Below are 19,447 nucleotides of genomic sequence, written 5' to 3'. Positions count from 1 at the left end.
CTGCTTCTTAATCCTGATTTAAATGGCCTTGGATGATGACATCAAACATGCTTGCCGGCAGCAGAGGGAGACGGCCATAGAAGGGAGCAAAGCCCGGTGCTTGAGCCTAGTCACATGAGTAACAACTGTTCTTACTACTATACCTTGCCAGATATATGTGCTTTTGCAAGTTGAAAATTAATACTCCCTGATACATAAAGATAGTTAATGGTTTTGAGAGCAGTGCATGATTATGTAGACAGGTGTACAGCAAGACGTATTCGGGCACGGTGTCTGGTATATAGGTATACGGAGAGTGTGTATTCAGTTACTGTATGTCTGTGTCTCCTACAGATGGATCCAGGAGAAGGAATTCATTAGAGAGATGTCCCCGTCCTCTGTATCCCCAGGACTGTCCGGAGGAGAATCACAACATCCCGGAGGATCATCAGGTAGATGACACTGAAGCCTCCACAACATCTGACCATGAAGTGATGGGACCTGAGCTCATCTTACATTTTTCTTGTCTTTTCAGGGTGAAGATCTGACTGATATTAAGGTTGAGGTTATAGATGAAGCAGAAGAGACGATGGATTTATGGGCCGATCAGCAGGGTGAGGAGGGGAGACTGTTATGTCTGAGCAGTGGTCACCTACTACCACTGCCATCATCTCATGACACAATCTATTGTGTCACTGTGTGTCTCCTACAGATGGACTTGTGGAAAGAAATTCACCAGAGAGATGTCCCCGTCCTCTGTATCCCCAGGACTGTCCGGAGGAGAATCACAACATCCCGGAGGATCATCAGGTAGGGGGAAGGGGCATTTCTGGCCCAGCGTCATAGATGGTTTCTTCAGTTGATCTGTTGGCTCTTCCCGGCCATACACCATATACCCGTACGCGTCTTTCCAGCAGTGACCATATCCAGCGGGGTTATACTTCCATGGGTAATCCTGATTGTTGGTACTTCACACCTTGAAGCTGCTTAGATCCTGAGTCATGTCGTCCAATCCAACATTTGATGTATATGTGCTTCACATGCCCGAAAGGGGTTAAATCTACACTGAATAACATAACATTAAAGGGGCTGCCGGGGACTGACAGTTCTTCTATTGGTCAGTGAAAAGCGGACAGAACTAGGCCACAGCATGGATGGCAACGACCCAATTACTTAGATAGGTTAGCTTGGCTCTCAAGTTGGATAAAACACAAATACCTTGCTGTTGTTTGTTTTGTTTTTTTGTTTTTTTTTTATTTGGAGGTCCAAGAGAAAGAGAAAAAGTCATGGCGCTATGTAAAAAGGCCCTATAGACTAAAGTGGTCAGATGTCTTAGCCACAAAAAAAAAAAATAATTAGAAAAGGTTTGTGTCTGGCACCATCAAATTCCCAATTGTACTGAATTGTTAAATCTGTCATATCAGGGGGAAGATCTCACTAACATTAAAGTGGAGGAAGGCATAGAAGAGGCGATGAGGGGAGGTCAGCCGTATAAGAACGTCGTGAAGGAGGAAACTGCAGATGTTTTCACAGGTACGTAATTATTTCCATTATTTGTATCTTCGTAATAATGAGATCACATTTCCTAAGACGAGATCCATTATAGGTGATGTCACAGCTCACCTCCTCCTCCATTATAATGATGACTCTATACAGTAAACGCAGGATCCACTATTCGCAATAGGTGATGTCACAGCTCACCTCCTCCTCCATTATAATGATGACTCTATACAGTAAATGCAGGATCCACTATTCGCAATAGGTGATGTCACAGCTCACTTCCTCCATTATAATGATGACTATATACAGTAAATGCAGGATCCACTATTCGCATTAGTTGATGTCACAGCTCACCTCCTCCTCCATTATCATGATGACTATATACAGTAAATGCAGGATCCACTATCCGCATTAGGTGATGTTACAACTCACCTCCTCCTCCATTATAATGATGACTCTATACAGTAAATGCAGGATCCACTATTCGCATTAGGTGATGTCACAGCTCACCTCCTCCTCCATTATAATGATGACTATATACAGTAAATGCAGTATCCACTATTCGCAATAGGTGATGTCACAGCTCACCTCCTCCTCCATTATAATGATGACTATATACAATAAATGCAGGATCCACTATCCGCATTAGGTGATGTCACAGCTCACCTCCTCCTCCATTATAATGATGACTATATACAATAAATGCAGGATCCACTATCCGCATTAGGTGATGTCACAGCTCACCTCCTCCTCCATTATAATGATGACTATATACAGTAAATGCAGGATCCACTATCCGCATTAGGTGATGTCACAGCTCACCTCCTCCATTATAATGATGACTCTACAGTAAACGCAGAATCCACTATTCGCAATAGGTGATGTCACAGCTCACCTCCTCCTCCTGTACAATGACTGATATCGCCTGTTAGATAGTAAATAACACAGGATCCACCAGTCACAATAGGTGATCGTCAAGGAGATCAGGAATAATAATAATAATTTTTTATTTATATAGCGCCAACATATTCCGCAGCACTTTACAATTAAGCGGGGACAAATTCAGTACAAGTTAAGACAATTTAATCAGTGACATTAGGGGTGAGGTCCCTGCTCGCAAGCATACAATCTACAAGGAAATGGGGGGACACAATAGGTGAAAATTGCTCGTTATTTCAGGTCTGGCAATTATAATAAATAGGGATTTTCATATAAAGCTGCATGATCCGGTCATCAGCCCGTGTGTTTAAGTGCAATAGTCAAGTATCAAGTGCAGTTATCATGTGCATGGAGGGTGTGGAGACAGATGAGTAGTAGGGGGCAGATTCAGGGTAATATTTGGAAGGAGGGAACAGGGCAAAGTTAGTTTACTGAGTAGTTGATGTGGTAGGCTTGTTTGAAGAGATGGGTTTTCAATAGGTCTGGGCTAGGTATCAGTCTGATCGTCTGGGGAAGTGCATTCCAGAGAGCTGGCGCAGCACGAGAGAAGTCTTGGAGACGGAGGTGCGAGGTTCGGATTACGGGGGATGTTAGTCTTAGGTCATTTGTAGAACGGAGGGCACATGTAGGGCGGTAGACAGAGATGAGAGAGGAGATATAAGGCGGTGCAGAACTGTGGAGAGCTTTGTGGGTGAGAGAGATGAGTTTATACTGGACCCTGTAGCGAATGGGTAGCCAGTGTAATGACTGGCACAAGATGGAGGCATCGGTGAAGCGGCTGGACAGAAATATGACCCTGGCTGCCGCGTTCAAGATGGATTGGAGAGGAGAAAGTTTGGTAAGAGGGAGACCGATCAGAAGAGAGTTGCAGTAGTCCAGACGGGAATGAATAAGAGCGACAGTAAGAGTCTTAGCAGTTTCAAAGGTGAGAAAAGGTCGGATTCTGGAGATGTTTTTAAGATGCAGGTGACAGGAGCGAGTGAGTGATCGGATATAGGGAGTAAAGGAAAGTTCGGAGTTATGGTTGACCCCTCCAGGGTAATTTCGATGTTGGGTAGAGTGAGGTTAGTAGAAGGGAGAAGCACAAGAAGTTCCGTTTTGGAGAGATTTAGTTTCAGGTAGAGGGAGGACATGATAGAGACAGCAGACAGACAATCCTTGATATTTTGAATTAGGGTAGGGGTGATGTCGGGGGAAGAAGTGTATAATTGGGTGTCATCAGCATAGAGATGGTACTGGAACCCAAATCTGCTGATTGTTTGTCCAATAGGGGCAGTGTATAGAGAGAAGAGGAGGGGGCCTAGGACTGAGCCCTGCGGAACCCCGATACTAAGGGGACGAGGAGAGGAAGAAGAGCCGGCAAAAGATACAGTGAAGGAGCGGTCAGAGAGGTAGGAGGAGAACCAGGAGAGGGCTGTGTCCTTGAGGCCTATGGAGCGGAGCATAGTGAGAAGGAGCTGATGATCCACAGTGTCAAATGCGGCAGAGAGATCGAGGAAGATGTTTCACCACACCAACCAATTGTCCGAACAATCACACAATTGACTGTCGATTGATGGACGAGACGATGACAGCTATGCCGTTTTTTTGGGCACTTTCACCATGAACATATAATATATACACATCCGATTCTATCCTTGACCAGCAACTGTCCAGGTAGAATCCAACATGTGGGTATCTGCCAGTAAACAACTGGTGGTGGCAGCGAGGTTTTCTTTAGTTATTGCAGAGTTTGATGATGATCATACCAAAGAAAACATATATACAGTCATGGCCAAAAATATTGACACCCCTGCAATTCTGTCAGATAATACCCAGTTTCTTCCTGAAAATGATTGCAATCACAAATTATTTGGTATTATTATCTTCATTTAATTTGTCTTAAATGAAAAAACACAAAAGAGAATGAAGCAAAAAGCAAAACATTGATCATTTCACACAAAACTCCAAAAATGGGCCAGACAAAAGTATTGGCACCCTCAGCCTAATACTTGGTTGCACAACCTTTAGCCAAAATAACTGCGACCAACCGCTTCCGGTAACCATCAATGAGTTTCTTACAAAGCTCTGCTGGAATTTTAGACCATTCTTCTTTGGCAAACTGCTCCAGGTCCCTGATATTTGAAGGGCGCCTTCTCCAAACTGCCATTTTTAGATCTCTCCACAGGTGTTCTATGGGATTCAGGTCTGGACTCATTGCTGGCCACCTTAGAAGTCTCCAGTGCTTTCTCTCAAACCATTTTCTAGTGCTTTTTGAAGTGTGTTTTGGGTCATTGTCCTGCCGGAAGACCCATGACCTCTGAGGGAGACCCAGCTTTCTCACACTGGGCCCTACATTATGCTGCAAAATTTGTTGGTAGTCTTCAGACTTCATAATGCCATGCACACGGTCAAGCAGTCCAGTGCCAGAGGCAGCAAAGCAACCCCAAAACATCAGGGAACCTCCGCCATGTTTGACTGTAGGGACCGTGTTATTTTCTTTGAATGCCTCTTTTTTTCTCCTGTAAACTCTGTTGATGCATTTGCCCAAAAAGCTCTACTTTTGTCTCATCTGACCAGCGAACATTCTTCCAAAACGTTTTAGGCTTTTTCAGGTAAGTTTTGGCAAACTCCAGCCTGGCTTTTTTTATGTCTCGGGGTAAGAAGTGGGGTCTTCCTGGGTCTCCTACCATACAGTCCCTTTCATTCAGACACCGACGGATAGTACGGGTTGACACTGTTGTACCCTCGGACTGCAGGGCAGCTTGAACTTGTTTGGATGTTAATCCAATCAGATAAGCAACCAATTGTATGCAAAATATACTTTGTCTAGCACTGTTAACAAACAAATCCTCCCAAGAAATTAGTGCAAAAAGACGATATAAAATTAATTATTTTATTGAAAATTAGATAAAATAAAAATATATATCAATTATAAAAATTAGTCAATATCACAGCTGATGAAAGCACATACAATGATAAGTATAAAGGTATAAGAACATATAACTAATGTATAAATATAATACTGCCAGGCGATACAAAAATATATATAAAAGACTGTAAGCAGCAAAACACAAAGCCCTCAAGAACATATATATAGTAAAAAATATAAAATATAGAATATTTTATTATATATATATATATATATATATATATATATATCTACACAGCAGCACAAAATTATTATTACCAAACAATGTATATAGAACAAAGTGCATAAGTGCTGTGCAAAAAAACACATATAACAAAAAATATATCCAGAAAATACATAAGGTGCCACAAAAATGGAAACAATAAATATATGAAAAAGGTTTTTTGACATAAAGTGCAATAATATGTGCAATGTTGCAAAATCTAGGAAAACCGCAAAAAAATTACTAAGGTGCAAAAGTGCTAAAAAGCATGTTCCATTGAAGGGCAACCTATACAAGATACTCTGAGAGTGTTATATACTGCTGGAGATATATAAAATGTAACACAATCACTGTAACTAGTTACAATAAAGAGACCATCTACATACGGTACTCCTAGGGGCTATATAAAGTGTTGAAGTGCTCAATATGGTAAGGCTGCAAGCGCCTAGCAGGAAATAAAGTCACAAATTTGTACAGTTCCTCATATGTAGATGGTCTCTTTATTGTAACTAGTTACAGTGATTGTGTTACATTTTATATATCTCCAGCAGTATATAACACTCTCGGAGTATCTTGTATAGGTTGCCCTTCAATGGAACATGCTTTTTAGCACTTTTGCACCTTAGTAATTTTTTTGCGGTTTTCCTAGATTTTGCAACATTGCACATATTATTGCACTTTATGTCAAAAAACTTTTTTCATATATTTATTGTTTCCATTTTTGTGGCACCTTATGTATTTTCTGGATATATTTTTTGTTATATGTGTTTTTTTGCACAGCACTTATGCACTTTGTTCTATATACATTGTTTGGTAATAATAATTTTGTGCTGCTGTGTAGATATATATATATATATATATATATATATATATATATATATATATAATAAAATATTCTATATTTTATATTTTTTACTATATATATGTTCTTGAGGGCTTTGTGTTTTGCTGCTTACAGTCTTTTATATATATTTTTGTATCGCCTGGCGGTATTATATTTATACATTAGTTATATGTTCTTATAGCTTTATACTTATCATTGTATGTGCTTTCATCAGCTGTGATATTGACTAATTTTTATAATTGATATATATTTTTATTTTATCTAATTTTCAATAAAATAATTAATTTTATATCGTCTTTTTGCACTAATTTCTTGGGAGGATTTGTTTGGATGTTAGTCGAGGTTCTTTATCCAACATCCGCACAATCTTGCGTTGAAATCTCTTGTCAATTTTTCTTTTCCGTCCACATCTAGGGAGGTTACCCACAGTGCCATGGGCTTTACACTTCTTGATGACACTGCGCACGGTAGACACAGGAACATTCAGGTCTTTGGAGATGGACTTGTAGCCTTGAGATTGCTCATGCTTCCTCACAATTTGGTTTCTCAAGTCCTCAGACAGTTCTTTGGTCTTCTTTCTTTTCTCCATGCTCAATGTGGTGCACACAAGGACACAGGACAGAGGTTGAGTCAACTTTAATCCAAGTCAACTGGCTGCAAGTGTGATTTAGTTATTGCCAACACCTGTTAGGTGCCACAGGTAAGTTACAGGTGCTGATAATTACACTAATTAGAGAAGCATCACATGATTTTTCCAACAGTGCCAATACTTTTGTCCACCCCATTTTTATGTTTGGTGTGGAATTATATCCAATTTGGCTTTAGGACAATTTTTTTTGTGTTTTTTTCATTTAAGACAAATTAAATGAAGATAATAATACCAAATAATTTGTGTTTGCAATCATTTCAGGAAGAAACTGAGTATTATCTGACAGAATTGCAGGGGTGGCAATACTTTTGGCCATGACTGTACAGCAGCTTGCAAAAGTATTCACCCCCTTGGCTTTTTACCCGTATTTTTTTTTTTTTTTTTTTTTACATTACAACCTGTGTGTACATGTTTTTGTGTGTGAAGCATCAGCACTTAATGTTCTAAGTTGGTAAAGTGAGAAAAATATAGATAACAATGTAATTTATGGGATCAAATAACTTAAAATTGGCATGTGCATATGTACTCACCCCTTTTGCTGTGAAGTTCTTAAAAATTTTGGGTGCAAGCAATTCCCTCCATAAGTCCCATGCTTAGTGACAGGACGTCCCCCATGTTCAATCTAAGTGTCACATGTCTGTCAGTATATACACTTTACCTTTTCTGAAAGGCCGCAGAGGCTGCAACACCATTAACGAGAGGCACCACTAACCAAACAAAACCATGAAGACCAAGGAGCTCTCCAAACAACACCATGAAGGCCAAGGAGATCTCCAAACAACACCATGAAGGCCAAAGAGATCTCCAAACAACACCATGAAGGCCAAAGAGATCTCCAAACAACATCATGAAGACCAAGGAGCTCTCCAAACAACACCATGAAGGCCAAGGAGATCTCCAAGCAACACCATGAAGGCCAAGGAGATCTCCAAACGACGCCATGAAGGCCAAGGAGATCTCCAAACAACATCATGAAGGCCAAGGATATCTCCAAACAACATCATGAAGGCCAAGGAGATCTCCAAACAACACCATGAAGGCCAAGGAGATCTCCAAACAACATCATGAAGGCCAAGGAGATCTCCAAACAACATCATGAAGGCCAAGGAGATCTTCAAACAACATCATGAAGGCCAAGGAGATCTCCAAACAACACCATGAATTCCAAGGAGATCTCCAAACAACACCATGAAGAGCAAGATCTCCAAACACCATGAAGGCCAAGGAGATCTCCAAACAACATCATGAAGGCCAAGGAGATCTCCAAACAACATCATGAAGGCCAAGGAGCTCTCCAAACAACACCATGAAGGCCAAGGAGCTCTCCAAACAACACCATGAAGGCCAAGGAGATCTCCAAACAACACCATGAAGGCCAAGGAGATCTCCAAACAACACCATGAAGGCCAAGGAGCTCTCCAAACAACACCATGAAGGCCAAGGAGATCTCCAAACACCATGAAGGCCAAGGAGATCTCCAAACAACACCATGAAGGCCAAGGAGATCTCCAAACAACATCATGAAGGCCACTTTGTGCGGCAGTAATGCTGCATTCTGGCAAGGTGGCTCTTTTAGGCCGGGTCCCTGGCACTGCTGAAATAATCGTTTTTGAAATTTGTCCCCCATACCTCAATCGCCAGGGAGGCAGGTATTTCTTCCCTAATCCAGACGCCTGCCAGACGTCACTCATGGCGTCTGCACGCCAGGCGCCGCCTCCTCTTCCTTCAGTAGCGTTCTTGGCGCCTGCTCTGTAAGTTCGAAGGGCAGCGCAACTGCGCATGCCCGAAGAAAAAAAAATAACAGCGCAGGTGGCGGGGACGCTAATGAAGGAAGAGGAGGCGGCGCCCGGCGTGCAGAGGCCATGAGTGACGGCTGGGAGGCTTCTGGATTCGGGGGGGAAAGACCTGCCTCCCTGGTGATTTCGAGGTATGAGGCACAAATTTCAAAAACGATTATTTCAGCAGTGCCAGGGACCCGAACTAAAAGAGCCACCTTGTCAGAATGCAGCATCCGTGCTGCACAAGGAGGCTCTTTTAGTTACAAACGTCGGGCGGGGTGACAGGTTCCCATTAAGGGAATTACTTGCACCAGAAATTTTTATTACATAAATTAAATGTTTACCTTTATTTTTCTCACTTCACTAGTTTAGACTATTTAGTGCTGATGCATCAGTACCAATCTGATAACAACAAAAAAATTAAACACAGGTTATAATGTAAGAAAAATAGATAAAAAGCCAAGGGAGTGAATACTTTCGCAAGCCACTTTATGTGGTGAATTATTCATTAGACAATATGTCTAACTCTTGAGTGGAATTTTTTTTTTTTTTGTGAATTTTATCCAAGCTTCATTTTGTAGTTTCGCATCAATTCCAGCACCCTTACAAAAACAGGTTTTTAAAAAAGATAAAAAAATAATAATTTATTTCTATAGCGCCGACATATATTCCGCAGCACTTTACATTTTAGAGGGGACTTGTGCAGACAATAGACATTACAGCATAACAATAAACACAGATACCAAGAGGAATGAGGGCCCTGCTCGCAAGCTACAAGCTATGGGGAAAGAGGTGAGACACGAGAGGTGGATGGTAACAATTGCTTTGGTTGTTTGGACCGGCTATAGTGTAAGGATCGGGTGTTCATGTAAAGCTGAATGATCCAGTTACCAACCAGTATGTGTAACAGGACAGACACAGAGGGCTATTACATGCATAAAGCATGTGACAACGTGATACGAGGAATCTGGTTATGGTGAAAATATTGAATGGGCCACACAGGGATGGTTAGATAAGTGAGGTGAGGCGGTAGGCCAGTCTGAACAAATGAGTTTTTAGGGCACACTTAAAACTGTGTGGATTGGTGATGAATCGTATTAACCTGGGTAGTGCATTCCAAAGAATCGGCGCAGCACGTGAGAAGTCTTGGAGACGGGAGTGGGAGGTTCTGATTATTGAGGATGCTAATCTGAGGTCATTAGCGGAGTGGAGGGCACGGGTAGGGTGGTAGACTGAGACCAGGGAGGAGGTGTAGGGTGGTGCTGGGCCATGGAGTGCTTTGTGGATGAGGGTAGTAGTTTTGTACTGGATTCTGGAGTGGATGGGTAACCAGTGTAATGACTGGCACAGGGTAGAGGCATCGGTGTAACGGTTGGTGAGAAATATGATCCTGGCTGCAGCATTCAGGACAGATTGGAGCGGGGGAGAGTTTTGTAACTCTCTACTAATCGGCCTCCCTCTTACCATAGTCCAGACGAGAATGAATAAGTGAAACAGTAAGAGTTTTTGCAGAGTCGAAAGTAAGAAAAGGTTGAATTCTAGAAATGTTTTTGCGATGCTGAAAAGAAGAGCGAGCCAGTGATCGAATGTGGGGGGTGAATGAAAGCTCGGAATCAAGTATGACCCCAAGGCAGCGGGCATGTTGCTTGGGAGTAATGGTGGAACCGCACACGGAGATGGCAATGTCAGGCAAAGGTAGGTTAGTAGAGGGAGAAAACACGAGGCGTTCAGTTTTTGACAGGTTCAGATTCAGATAGAGGGAGGACATGATGTTAGAGACAGCGGTAAGACAATCACTGGTGTTTTCTAAAAAGGTCGGCGTGATAACAGGAGAAGTGTATAATTGGGTGTCATCAGCATAGAGATGGTACTGGAAACCAAATCTACTGATTTTGTCCAATAGGGGCAGTATACAAAGAGAAGAGGAGGGGGCCTAGGACTGATCCTTGAGGAACCCCAACAGTAAAGGGAAGGTGAGAGCAGGAGGAACCAGTAAAACATACAGTGAAGGATCGGTCAGAGAGATAGGAGGAGAACCAGGAGAGAACGGTGTCCTTGAGGCCGATGGAGCGGAGCATAGTGAGGAGGAACTGATGATCCACAGTGTTGAATGCTGCGGAGAGATCCAAGAGAATTAGCATGGAGTAGTGACCATTAGATTTAGCTGTTAGTAGGTCATTAGAGACTTTAGTGAGGACAGTTTCTGTAGAGTGTAAAGAGCGGAAACGAGATTGTAGAGGGTCAAGAGAGATAGCAGATAAGACGGGAGTGGACCAGGTGTTCCAGGAGTTTAGAGATGAAGGGAAGATTAGAGACAGGTCTATAGTTAGCTGCACAGTTTTGATCGAGGGGCTTTAAGTAATTGGTGTAAATGAGGAGTGAAAGATACTGGAAGAGAGAGAGAGGTTGAATATTTTTGTTAGGTGAATGATGACAGCAGGGGAAAGGGACTGGAGGAGATGTGAGGGAATAGGGTCATTGGTGCAAGTAATAGGGCTAGAGGATGCAAGGAGCCTATTACTTCTTCCGTGACTGGTTCAAAGTCAGAGAGTGAACTAGATGCAGTGGGGGAGGGAGGACAGTGCATGGTATGAGGGGATTGGGAGAAAATTTCCTGTCAGATATGGTCAATTTTTTATTATTTATTTTTAAATAATTGGCCAGATCGTCAGTGCGGAGATTCGTGGTTGTGGTCTGCACTATAACTTTCTTTAAAAATTGTTAATGGATTATTATTCCAGAAGAAGGGGACCGTCTGTCCATGGAACGTGTTATTTTTATTTGTGCTGTAACCCACGGCTCTGTGTCCGAACTCTTTTGGTATACCGGGCGTTTTCTCCACAAAACTCCTCATTGTTTGCTCCTATAACTATAGTATTGGTTATTTAACCCCTTAACGAATGCTGATACACATTAAAACGGCAGCTGCTAAGGGGCGTTATTCTTCGCTGCTGTTTTAAAATGGTGATTGGGAATAAGGATGTAGCATCCCCCAGACTCCGAAAAATTTTCTGTGTCTTCACTACTTTGAAGTACATATGGGTTCAGAGTGCTCACCACATAGATACATTCCTTGAGGGGTCTAGTTTCTACAATGGGTTTCCACTGTTTAGGCACATGAGGGGCTCTCCAAACACGACATGGTAACCGCTAATTATTCCAGAATATTTTACATTCAAAAAGTCAGTGTGCTGCTTTCCTTCCAAACCCTGCCGTGCGCCAAACAGTAGTTTTCCCCCACATATTGGGTATCTGCGTACTCAGAAGAAATTGCACAAATCCAGCAAAATGTGAACTCCAATATGGCACTTCTCCTGAGCTTTGCACTGTGCCTCAATACCTATGCGGTATTTGCTTACTCATGAGAAACAACAAATTTCAGGGTTCATTTTCTGCGCTTACCTTTGTGAAAGTAAAAAAAATTGGGGCCTAAGTAAACTTTTGTGGGGGGGAAAAAAAGTTAAATTTTCATTTTTTTTTTCTTCCACATTCCATTAATTCCTTTGAAGCACTTGAAGGGTTGATAAACCTCTTTAACCTGGTTTGGAGGGTGCAGTTTTTAGAATGGTGTTGTCAAATAAGCCCCCCCCCCCCCCCCCCCCCAAAGTCACTTCAAATGTAATGTGGTCCCTAAAAAAAAAAAATGGTTTTGTAAAGTTTTTGGGGAAAATTTTTGAAATTGCCGATAAACTTTCAAACTTTCTAACTTCCTAACAAAAATTTTCAGTATTTTCATAAATATATACGACCAATATTTACCACTATCACAAAGTACAATATGTCACGAAAAAACAATCTCAGAATCACTGGGATCCATTGACGAGTTAAAGTGACACTGGTCAGATTACAAAAATGTGGCCTGGTCATTAAGGTCAAAATTTGCTCCGTCACTAGGTGGTTAAGACCCTAACAGCCGGAATCGGAGAAAACTGTGCTGGTCTGGGGCTACCTTTCAAACTTACAACCATCAAACTGTAAGGGACAAATCACACACGGAGCGGCTTCTGTGACTGTTTTTGAAATGAACAAAAAAAAATGTACAAAAAAAGTGGGCAGCAGACGGATCAATTTTCCTATAAAGTCTATGGGAATCGGATCATACCGGAACGGTCGTCCCAAATGTCCTCCATTAACTGATTCACGTTTTAGCGCTGTACGTGCCCAGAACACTAGAGGTGACAGGCACCTTCATCGACCAGAGTAAACTCATGTCACCGCCCCCGGCCTCCACCATCTTAGATTTCGTGTAGCACCCCAGCAGCATCTGCAGCCCCCCTGTAAAGCTCCAGGCCCTGCCAAGTACAATAATACAAGAAAACCTGCAAAAACAATAGAACAGTAAGTTTCATGGCTGGTGTACTATTTTTCAGTGTTGCCTACCCAAATAATTGGGTTTTCTTGAAAGGAGCAGGAAAAGAAGTCGACTTTGGCTGCATACTACACCGACAAGTTTTTTGTTTTAAGTCTGATCTCCTCAGATTACACCTACATATATTTTGGTATCTTATTTTACAGAAACCCAAATGTCATCACCCATTGACAGCGCCAGGCCTACACGTCACCGACAAAATATTGAGGTAATTTTTTTTATTATTACTGATTTTATTTTTTATCTTAAGAGGATTATCCTTGAGTTTTTTTGGGTTTTTTTTGCCTGTGTGTAGAGTTTTTCACCCTTCGAAGGGCTCCCTTACGCTATGGATTCTCCCACACCACCAGCGAGGTTCACGGTGGGAGAAAGAGAGACGTCTGTGAGTAGAATTGTTATCGTAGTAGTAATGAATTATGGTCGTGAAGTTAACATCATGGCCGACCATTGGAAATGGAAAATTCTGCATCGTATATTGCGTCAGACTTTCTAAAAAAAAGAATGTGTCTTTCTGTCCTAAATGAACCGGCCTCGGGCCAACCTTCATACCGGCGGCAGAGACCTTCCCAGAGACATCGTGGTGCTCGACGTGGCCGCAGAAGGGTAATTTATCGCTTTCCTCCCTCAATCTACTCAAAATAGATTAGAGCACAAAAAAACTTTACACCAGCGAAAAGATCTGTGAGAAATGGGAAGGTGGCACCATAGATCTCCCGCACCATCCAGCCGCCCCCGGAATCCTCGCAATCTCGTAACATATCGTGGATTTCAGAAGTCCCGAGATTGATGGCAAATTTTCTATGTATGAAAATGGGCCCTGGCCCCATTATTTGCCATTTTCTTTCCTCCCTCAATGTACTCATCATAGATTAGAGCACAAAAAAAACTTTACACTGGCCAAAAGATCTGTGAGAAATAGGAAGATGGCACCATAGATCTCCCGCACCATGGAGCCGCCCCCGGAATCCTCGCAATCTCGTAACATATCGTGGATTTCAGAAGTCCCGAGATTGATGGCAAATTTTCTACGTCTATGTATAAAAATGGGCCCCGGCCCCATTATTTGCCATTTTCTTTCCCCCATCTGCCACATTCATGTCTGACTGGCGACCATCCAATTTCATGTTTGGATATATGTTTACGTTTCCAGGTCTCCAGAGGCTCCACCCGAGGGGACGAGGAGTACAAAGGGCCGGACATCGACAACGAACTCCTCATCCAACTGGTGGAGGCAAGAGCCCCTTTATGGGATTCTATGGACCCCAGGCATGCCGACTACGTCCACACCCGCCGCCTCTGGGAGAAGATATACCGGACTATTGACACCCGCTGGGGTGAGCTGACGCCTGAGCAGAGACGGAGAAGCGGTGAGTAGTATCTGGAATTATTGCCTCCAGTGAAATCTATTTATTTTTAATGTTATAGTTTTCAATTAATATTGTATTTTTTTATATATATGTTTTCTCCTAGGAGAGAAAATTCTGATTCGGTGGCGGTCAATCAGGGACCGTTACATGAGAGACTTAAGGGAGGAAAGAAGCGGCTCGGCGCCCTGCCGAAGACCCCTATACTGCTATAGGGAGATGCTGCGGTTTCTGGACCGCTGCGCCGATCTCCGTCTGTAAGTATCTCCTCCATTATTTCACTACTTGTAGTTTGTCCAGATCAGTACAATTACACCGATTCCAATTTTTTTTTTTATTAATTTTTATAAAGATTTACACAAAAAATAAAGGAAAAACAACAACAACCAGTGGGGTACCGCAGGGGTCAGTATTGGGACCTGTTCTCTTCAACATATTCATTAATGATCTGGTAGAAGGTTTACACAGTAAAATATCGATATTTGCAGATGATACAAAACTATGTAAAGCAGTTAATACAAGAGAAGATAGTATTCTGCTACAGATGGATCTGGATAAGTTGGAAACTTGGGCTGAAAGGTGGCAGATGAGGTTTAACAATGATAAATGTAAGGTTATACACATGGGAAGAAGGAATCAATGTCACCATTACACACTGAACGGGAAACCACTGGGTAAATCTGACAGGGAGAAGGACTTGGGGATCCTAGTTAATGATAAACTTACCTGGAGCAGCCAGTGCCAGGCAGCAGCTGCCAAGGCAAACAGGATCATGGGGTGCATTAAAAGAGGTCTGGATACACATGATGAGAGCATTATACTGCCTCTGTACAAATCCCTAGTTAGACCGCACATGGAGTACTGTGTCCAGTTTTGGGCACCGGTGCTCAGGAAGGATATAATGGAACTAGAGAGAGTACAAAGGAGGGCAACAAAATTAATAAAGGGGATGGGAGAACTACAATACCCAGATAGATTAGCGAAATTAGGATTATTTAGTCTAGAAAAAAGACGACTGAGGGGCGATCTAATAACCATGTATAAGTATATAAGGGGACAATACAAATATCTCGCTGAGGATCTGTTTATACCAAGGAAGGTGACGGGCACAAGGGGGCATTCTTTGCGTCTGGAGGAGAGAAGGTTTTTCCACCAACATAGAAGAGGATTCTTTACTGTTAGGGCAGTGAGAATCTGGAATTGCTTGCCTGAGGAGGTGGTGATGGCGAACTCAGTCGAGGGGTTTAAGAGAGGCCTGGATGTCTTCCTGGAGCAGAACAATATTGTATCATACAATTATTAGGTTCTGTAGAAGGACGTAGATCTGGGGATTTATTATGATGGAATATAGGCTGAACTGGATGGACAAATGTCTTTTTTCGGCCTTACTAACTATGTTACTATGTTACTATGTAACCAGACAAACATTAGAGAAACACAGTTCTCCACCCCTCAACCTTAAGAAGCATAAAACATGAGTTATTTATACATCTTGGCTCTACAAAACCAGCATAATTAAATGAACAAATATTTGAACATAGTAACAATAGTCAACCCAGTTACATATAGCTTGTGAAAACACTAATAGCATTTTAATTAATTTTCAAAGAAGTTTTAATTTGAGGCATCGTATAAACTCAAAGCAAGCCGAGGCGCAATCTCCTCAATTCCCTAGATGTCAGAGCCATAAATCCATAGACCCCATATCTTGTCAAACTTAGGGTTAGCAACTCTTTTTTTTTTTTTTTTTTTTTTTTTTTTTTTTTAGGTATATGCCTTTTACTAGCCAGTTAACGTTATCAATAAATTCTGATATCATAGGCTCCTTATCTGCTCTCCATTTTTGGGCTATCAACTTTCTCGCCATATATAACATACGTGCCGCCACGATTTTGCCTTACTCATCAATAGACAGATCTTCAACATATTCCAATATACATACTAATGGGGAGAGCGCTACGTCAACTGAATAAACCCTGTTAATCGTTGCTACAACACTCCTCCAAAAGGACACCAAGCTAGGACTGTTCTGGTATATCACATACACTGTGTGCAGAATTATTAGGCAAGTTGTATTTTAGAGATTATTTTTATTATTGATCAACAACTATGTTCTCAATCAACCCAAAAGACTCATAAATATCAAAGCTTAATATTTTTGGAAGTTGGAGTGTTTTTTTTTTTTTTAGATTTGGCTATCTTAGGAGGATATCTGTTTGTGCAGGTAACTATTAGGCTGCCGTCACACTAGCAGTATTTGGTCAGTATTTTACATCAGTATTTCTCAGCCAAAACCAGGAGTGGGTGATAAATACAGAAGTGGTGCATGTGTTTCTATTATACTTTTCCTCTATTTGTTCCACTCCTGGTTTTGGCTGCAAATACTGATGTAAAATACTGACCAAATACTGCTAGTGTGACGCCAGCCTTACTGTGCAGAATTATTAGGCAACTTAATAAAAACCAAATATATTCCCATCTCACTTGTGTATTTTCACCAGGTAAGCCAACATAACTGCACAAAATTTAGAAATAAACATTTCTGACATGCAAAAACAAACCCCCAAAATTAGTGACCAATATAGCCCCCTTTCTTTATGATGACGCTCAGCCGCCTCCATCCAGAGATTCTGTCCGTTGCTTGATCTGTTTACGACCAACATTGAGTGCAGCAGCCACCACAGCCTCCAGACACTGCTCCGAGAGGTGGACTGTTTTCCCTCCCTGTAGATCTCACATTTTATGAGGGACCACAGGTTCTCTATGGGTTCTGATCAGGTGAACAAGGGGCCATGTCATTATTTTTTCTTCTTTGAGACCTTCACTGTCCAGCCACGCTGTGGAGTAGTTGGAGGCATGTGGTGGAGCATTGTCCTGCATGAAAATCATGTTTTTCTTGAACGATACTCATAAATTCCCACCTCTCCCACTAGACACCGGCTGTCGTCTGGCCTCTCCTTTAGAGCATTTGTTGCTCCACATCATACAATACTCTGTTTCCACTTGTAATAGAGAGTTAACAGCATTAATGGTTACATCGTTATTACTAAGATTCCTCACATTCACTTATCATTTATATATTATAGTAGTAGAATAATTCATTTTTATCCTCTTTTCAGGACGACATCCAGCTCTCGACCACCAGAAGTCCCTCATGTAGTGGTCCCGGAGGAAGAGGATAGAGCCGGCCCCTCTGTCCCTCACACTCATGCTCAGGCACCAATAGTCCCTCATGTAGTCGTCCCGGAGGAAGAAGCTAGAGCCGGACCCTCTGTGCCTCGTTCTCAGGGACCAATAGTTTTAAATGTAGTTGTCCCGGAGGAAGAAGCTAGAGCCGGACCCTCTGTCCCTCATACTCGCACTCGGGCACCTGAACGTCAAATTCCAGAATCTGCTCTCTCTCGAACAAATCGGTCAGCCATGTATAATGAATCTGAACCATTGTTACGGCGGGAACGGTCCGGTAGGAGACATCTTGAGGTCTTAGATGATCTCACAAGGATCACACGTGAAGCCATGATGGGACTGGAAGAACAGAACCTTTCTGTAAGGGAAGAATTGAATCGGCTGCTGGAGGGGGTGGGGACGTCGCTTCCCCCTTCAAGAAATATCCCATACCTCATAAGTCTCAGCCCCTGGATGGACCTAATGCCTCCAGAGCACCAACATGAGTGCCGCCTCAAACTTCTTAGCACCGTTTTGGAATTCCTACAGCGCCCCCCATCCCAGTCATATCCCCAGTCTGAGTCATATACACCCTCTCATTCCAATCACCAGTTCCATACTCCTTCCCATCACGAGTCCCAGCTACATTCCCCCTCTCATTCTTATCCCCAATCGTATAATTATCCCCAGTCCCATCCCCCCTCCCAGTCCTATCCCCAGTCCCATCCTCCATCCCAGGCCTATCCCCGCTGAAAGTCTTGCTTTCTCCCATCTCATTCTCTCTCTTCTTCACTTTTCCCTTCTGTCATTCCTACTACCTCTACGCCAGCTGGCCATTTTTCTCTGTCCTTTTCTGAAACTTTGTTCTTTTCCACTTCCCGTGTCCCTCTTGTAGGCTTTCATGGGTGAAATTTAGTCTTTTTCAAAGTGCCTTTGGTTATCCCCAAAACGTCAAGAACGGAGAGATTGACTGCCACAATCACCACTCCACATCCACACACAGGAACTAAATACTCAACTTTCGCTCCTGCTGTATGTGTGTATGTATATATTATATATATGTATATTATTCCTTTGTATTGGTTTTAAGGAAAATAAATTGTAACATAAAAGTAATGTTAAGTCAGTCAAATAATGTACATTGTTTTGTGGATTTTTTTTTTGTCTTTTTTATGTATATGTCAGCCTATATTCTGCCAAGGTAGAAAAGAATTAGAAGTATAAAAACGTTTTCTAAAATTTAAAAACCAAGAACGAATATTTGTTTTGATGGGTATAGTATAGGTGTGGACCGTTTATGTGGGAAGGCTTAATATAAGGGACGAAATGAAATTACATTTTCACTGCACACAGTAACAATCCCGAAAAGGAGGAGGAATTGGAAGCATTTAAAGAGACCAGGATGGATGAACAGAGAACTTAATAACTTGTTAAAAAGGAAAAAAGAAATGTATATCAAATGGAAAGAGGTGGGCATATCAAAAAGGAAAACAGAAATGTATATCAAATGGAAAGAGGTGGGCATATCTAAAGAAGAGTATAATGCTGTCTGCAGGGAATGCAGGGCAAGAGTTAGACGAGCTAAAGCCAGTAATGAAGTTAGGCTTGCAAGGGAGACCAAAAGCAGTAAAAAGGATTTTAAGGGTATGTCAAAAGCAGAAGAAAAGTCAAAAATGCAGTAGTGTTTTACAGGATGAAAAGAGTGAAGTGGTCAAAAATGATGTTGAGAAGCCGATCTTTTAAATTC

General features: G+C 42.0%; 1 protein-coding gene across 1 annotated transcript in view; it reads left to right on the top strand.

Moving 5' to 3' along the window:
* The window catches only part of LOC138658245 (uncharacterized), a 39,573-nt gene extending 20,744 nt beyond the window's left edge, over positions 1–18,829 (top strand). The window contains exons 3-12 of the mRNA XM_069745740.1: positions 334–431; positions 515–593; positions 692–789; positions 1,404–1,512; positions 13,318–13,379; positions 13,467–13,553; positions 13,730–13,774; positions 14,322–14,538; positions 14,642–14,792; positions 17,655–18,829. Coding sequence (XP_069601841.1) covers positions 334–431; positions 515–593; positions 692–789; positions 1,404–1,512; positions 13,318–13,379; positions 13,467–13,553; positions 13,730–13,774; positions 14,322–14,538; positions 14,642–14,792; positions 17,655–18,453 — 1,745 coding nt within the window. The 3' untranslated portion in view covers positions 18,454–18,829. The remainder of the gene's footprint in view (positions 1–333; positions 432–514; positions 594–691; positions 790–1,403; positions 1,513–13,317; positions 13,380–13,466; positions 13,554–13,729; positions 13,775–14,321; positions 14,539–14,641; positions 14,793–17,654) is intronic.
* Positions 18,830–19,447: the final 618 nt, after the last annotated feature.

Source organism: Ranitomeya imitator, chromosome 1, assembly GCF_032444005.1.
Source record: "Ranitomeya imitator isolate aRanImi1 chromosome 1, aRanImi1.pri, whole genome shotgun sequence".
NCBI lineage: Eukaryota > Metazoa > Chordata > Amphibia > Anura > Dendrobatidae > Ranitomeya > Ranitomeya imitator.
The sequence above is the reverse complement of the archived record's forward strand: the minus strand, read 5'-3'. Positions and strand labels throughout refer to the sequence as shown.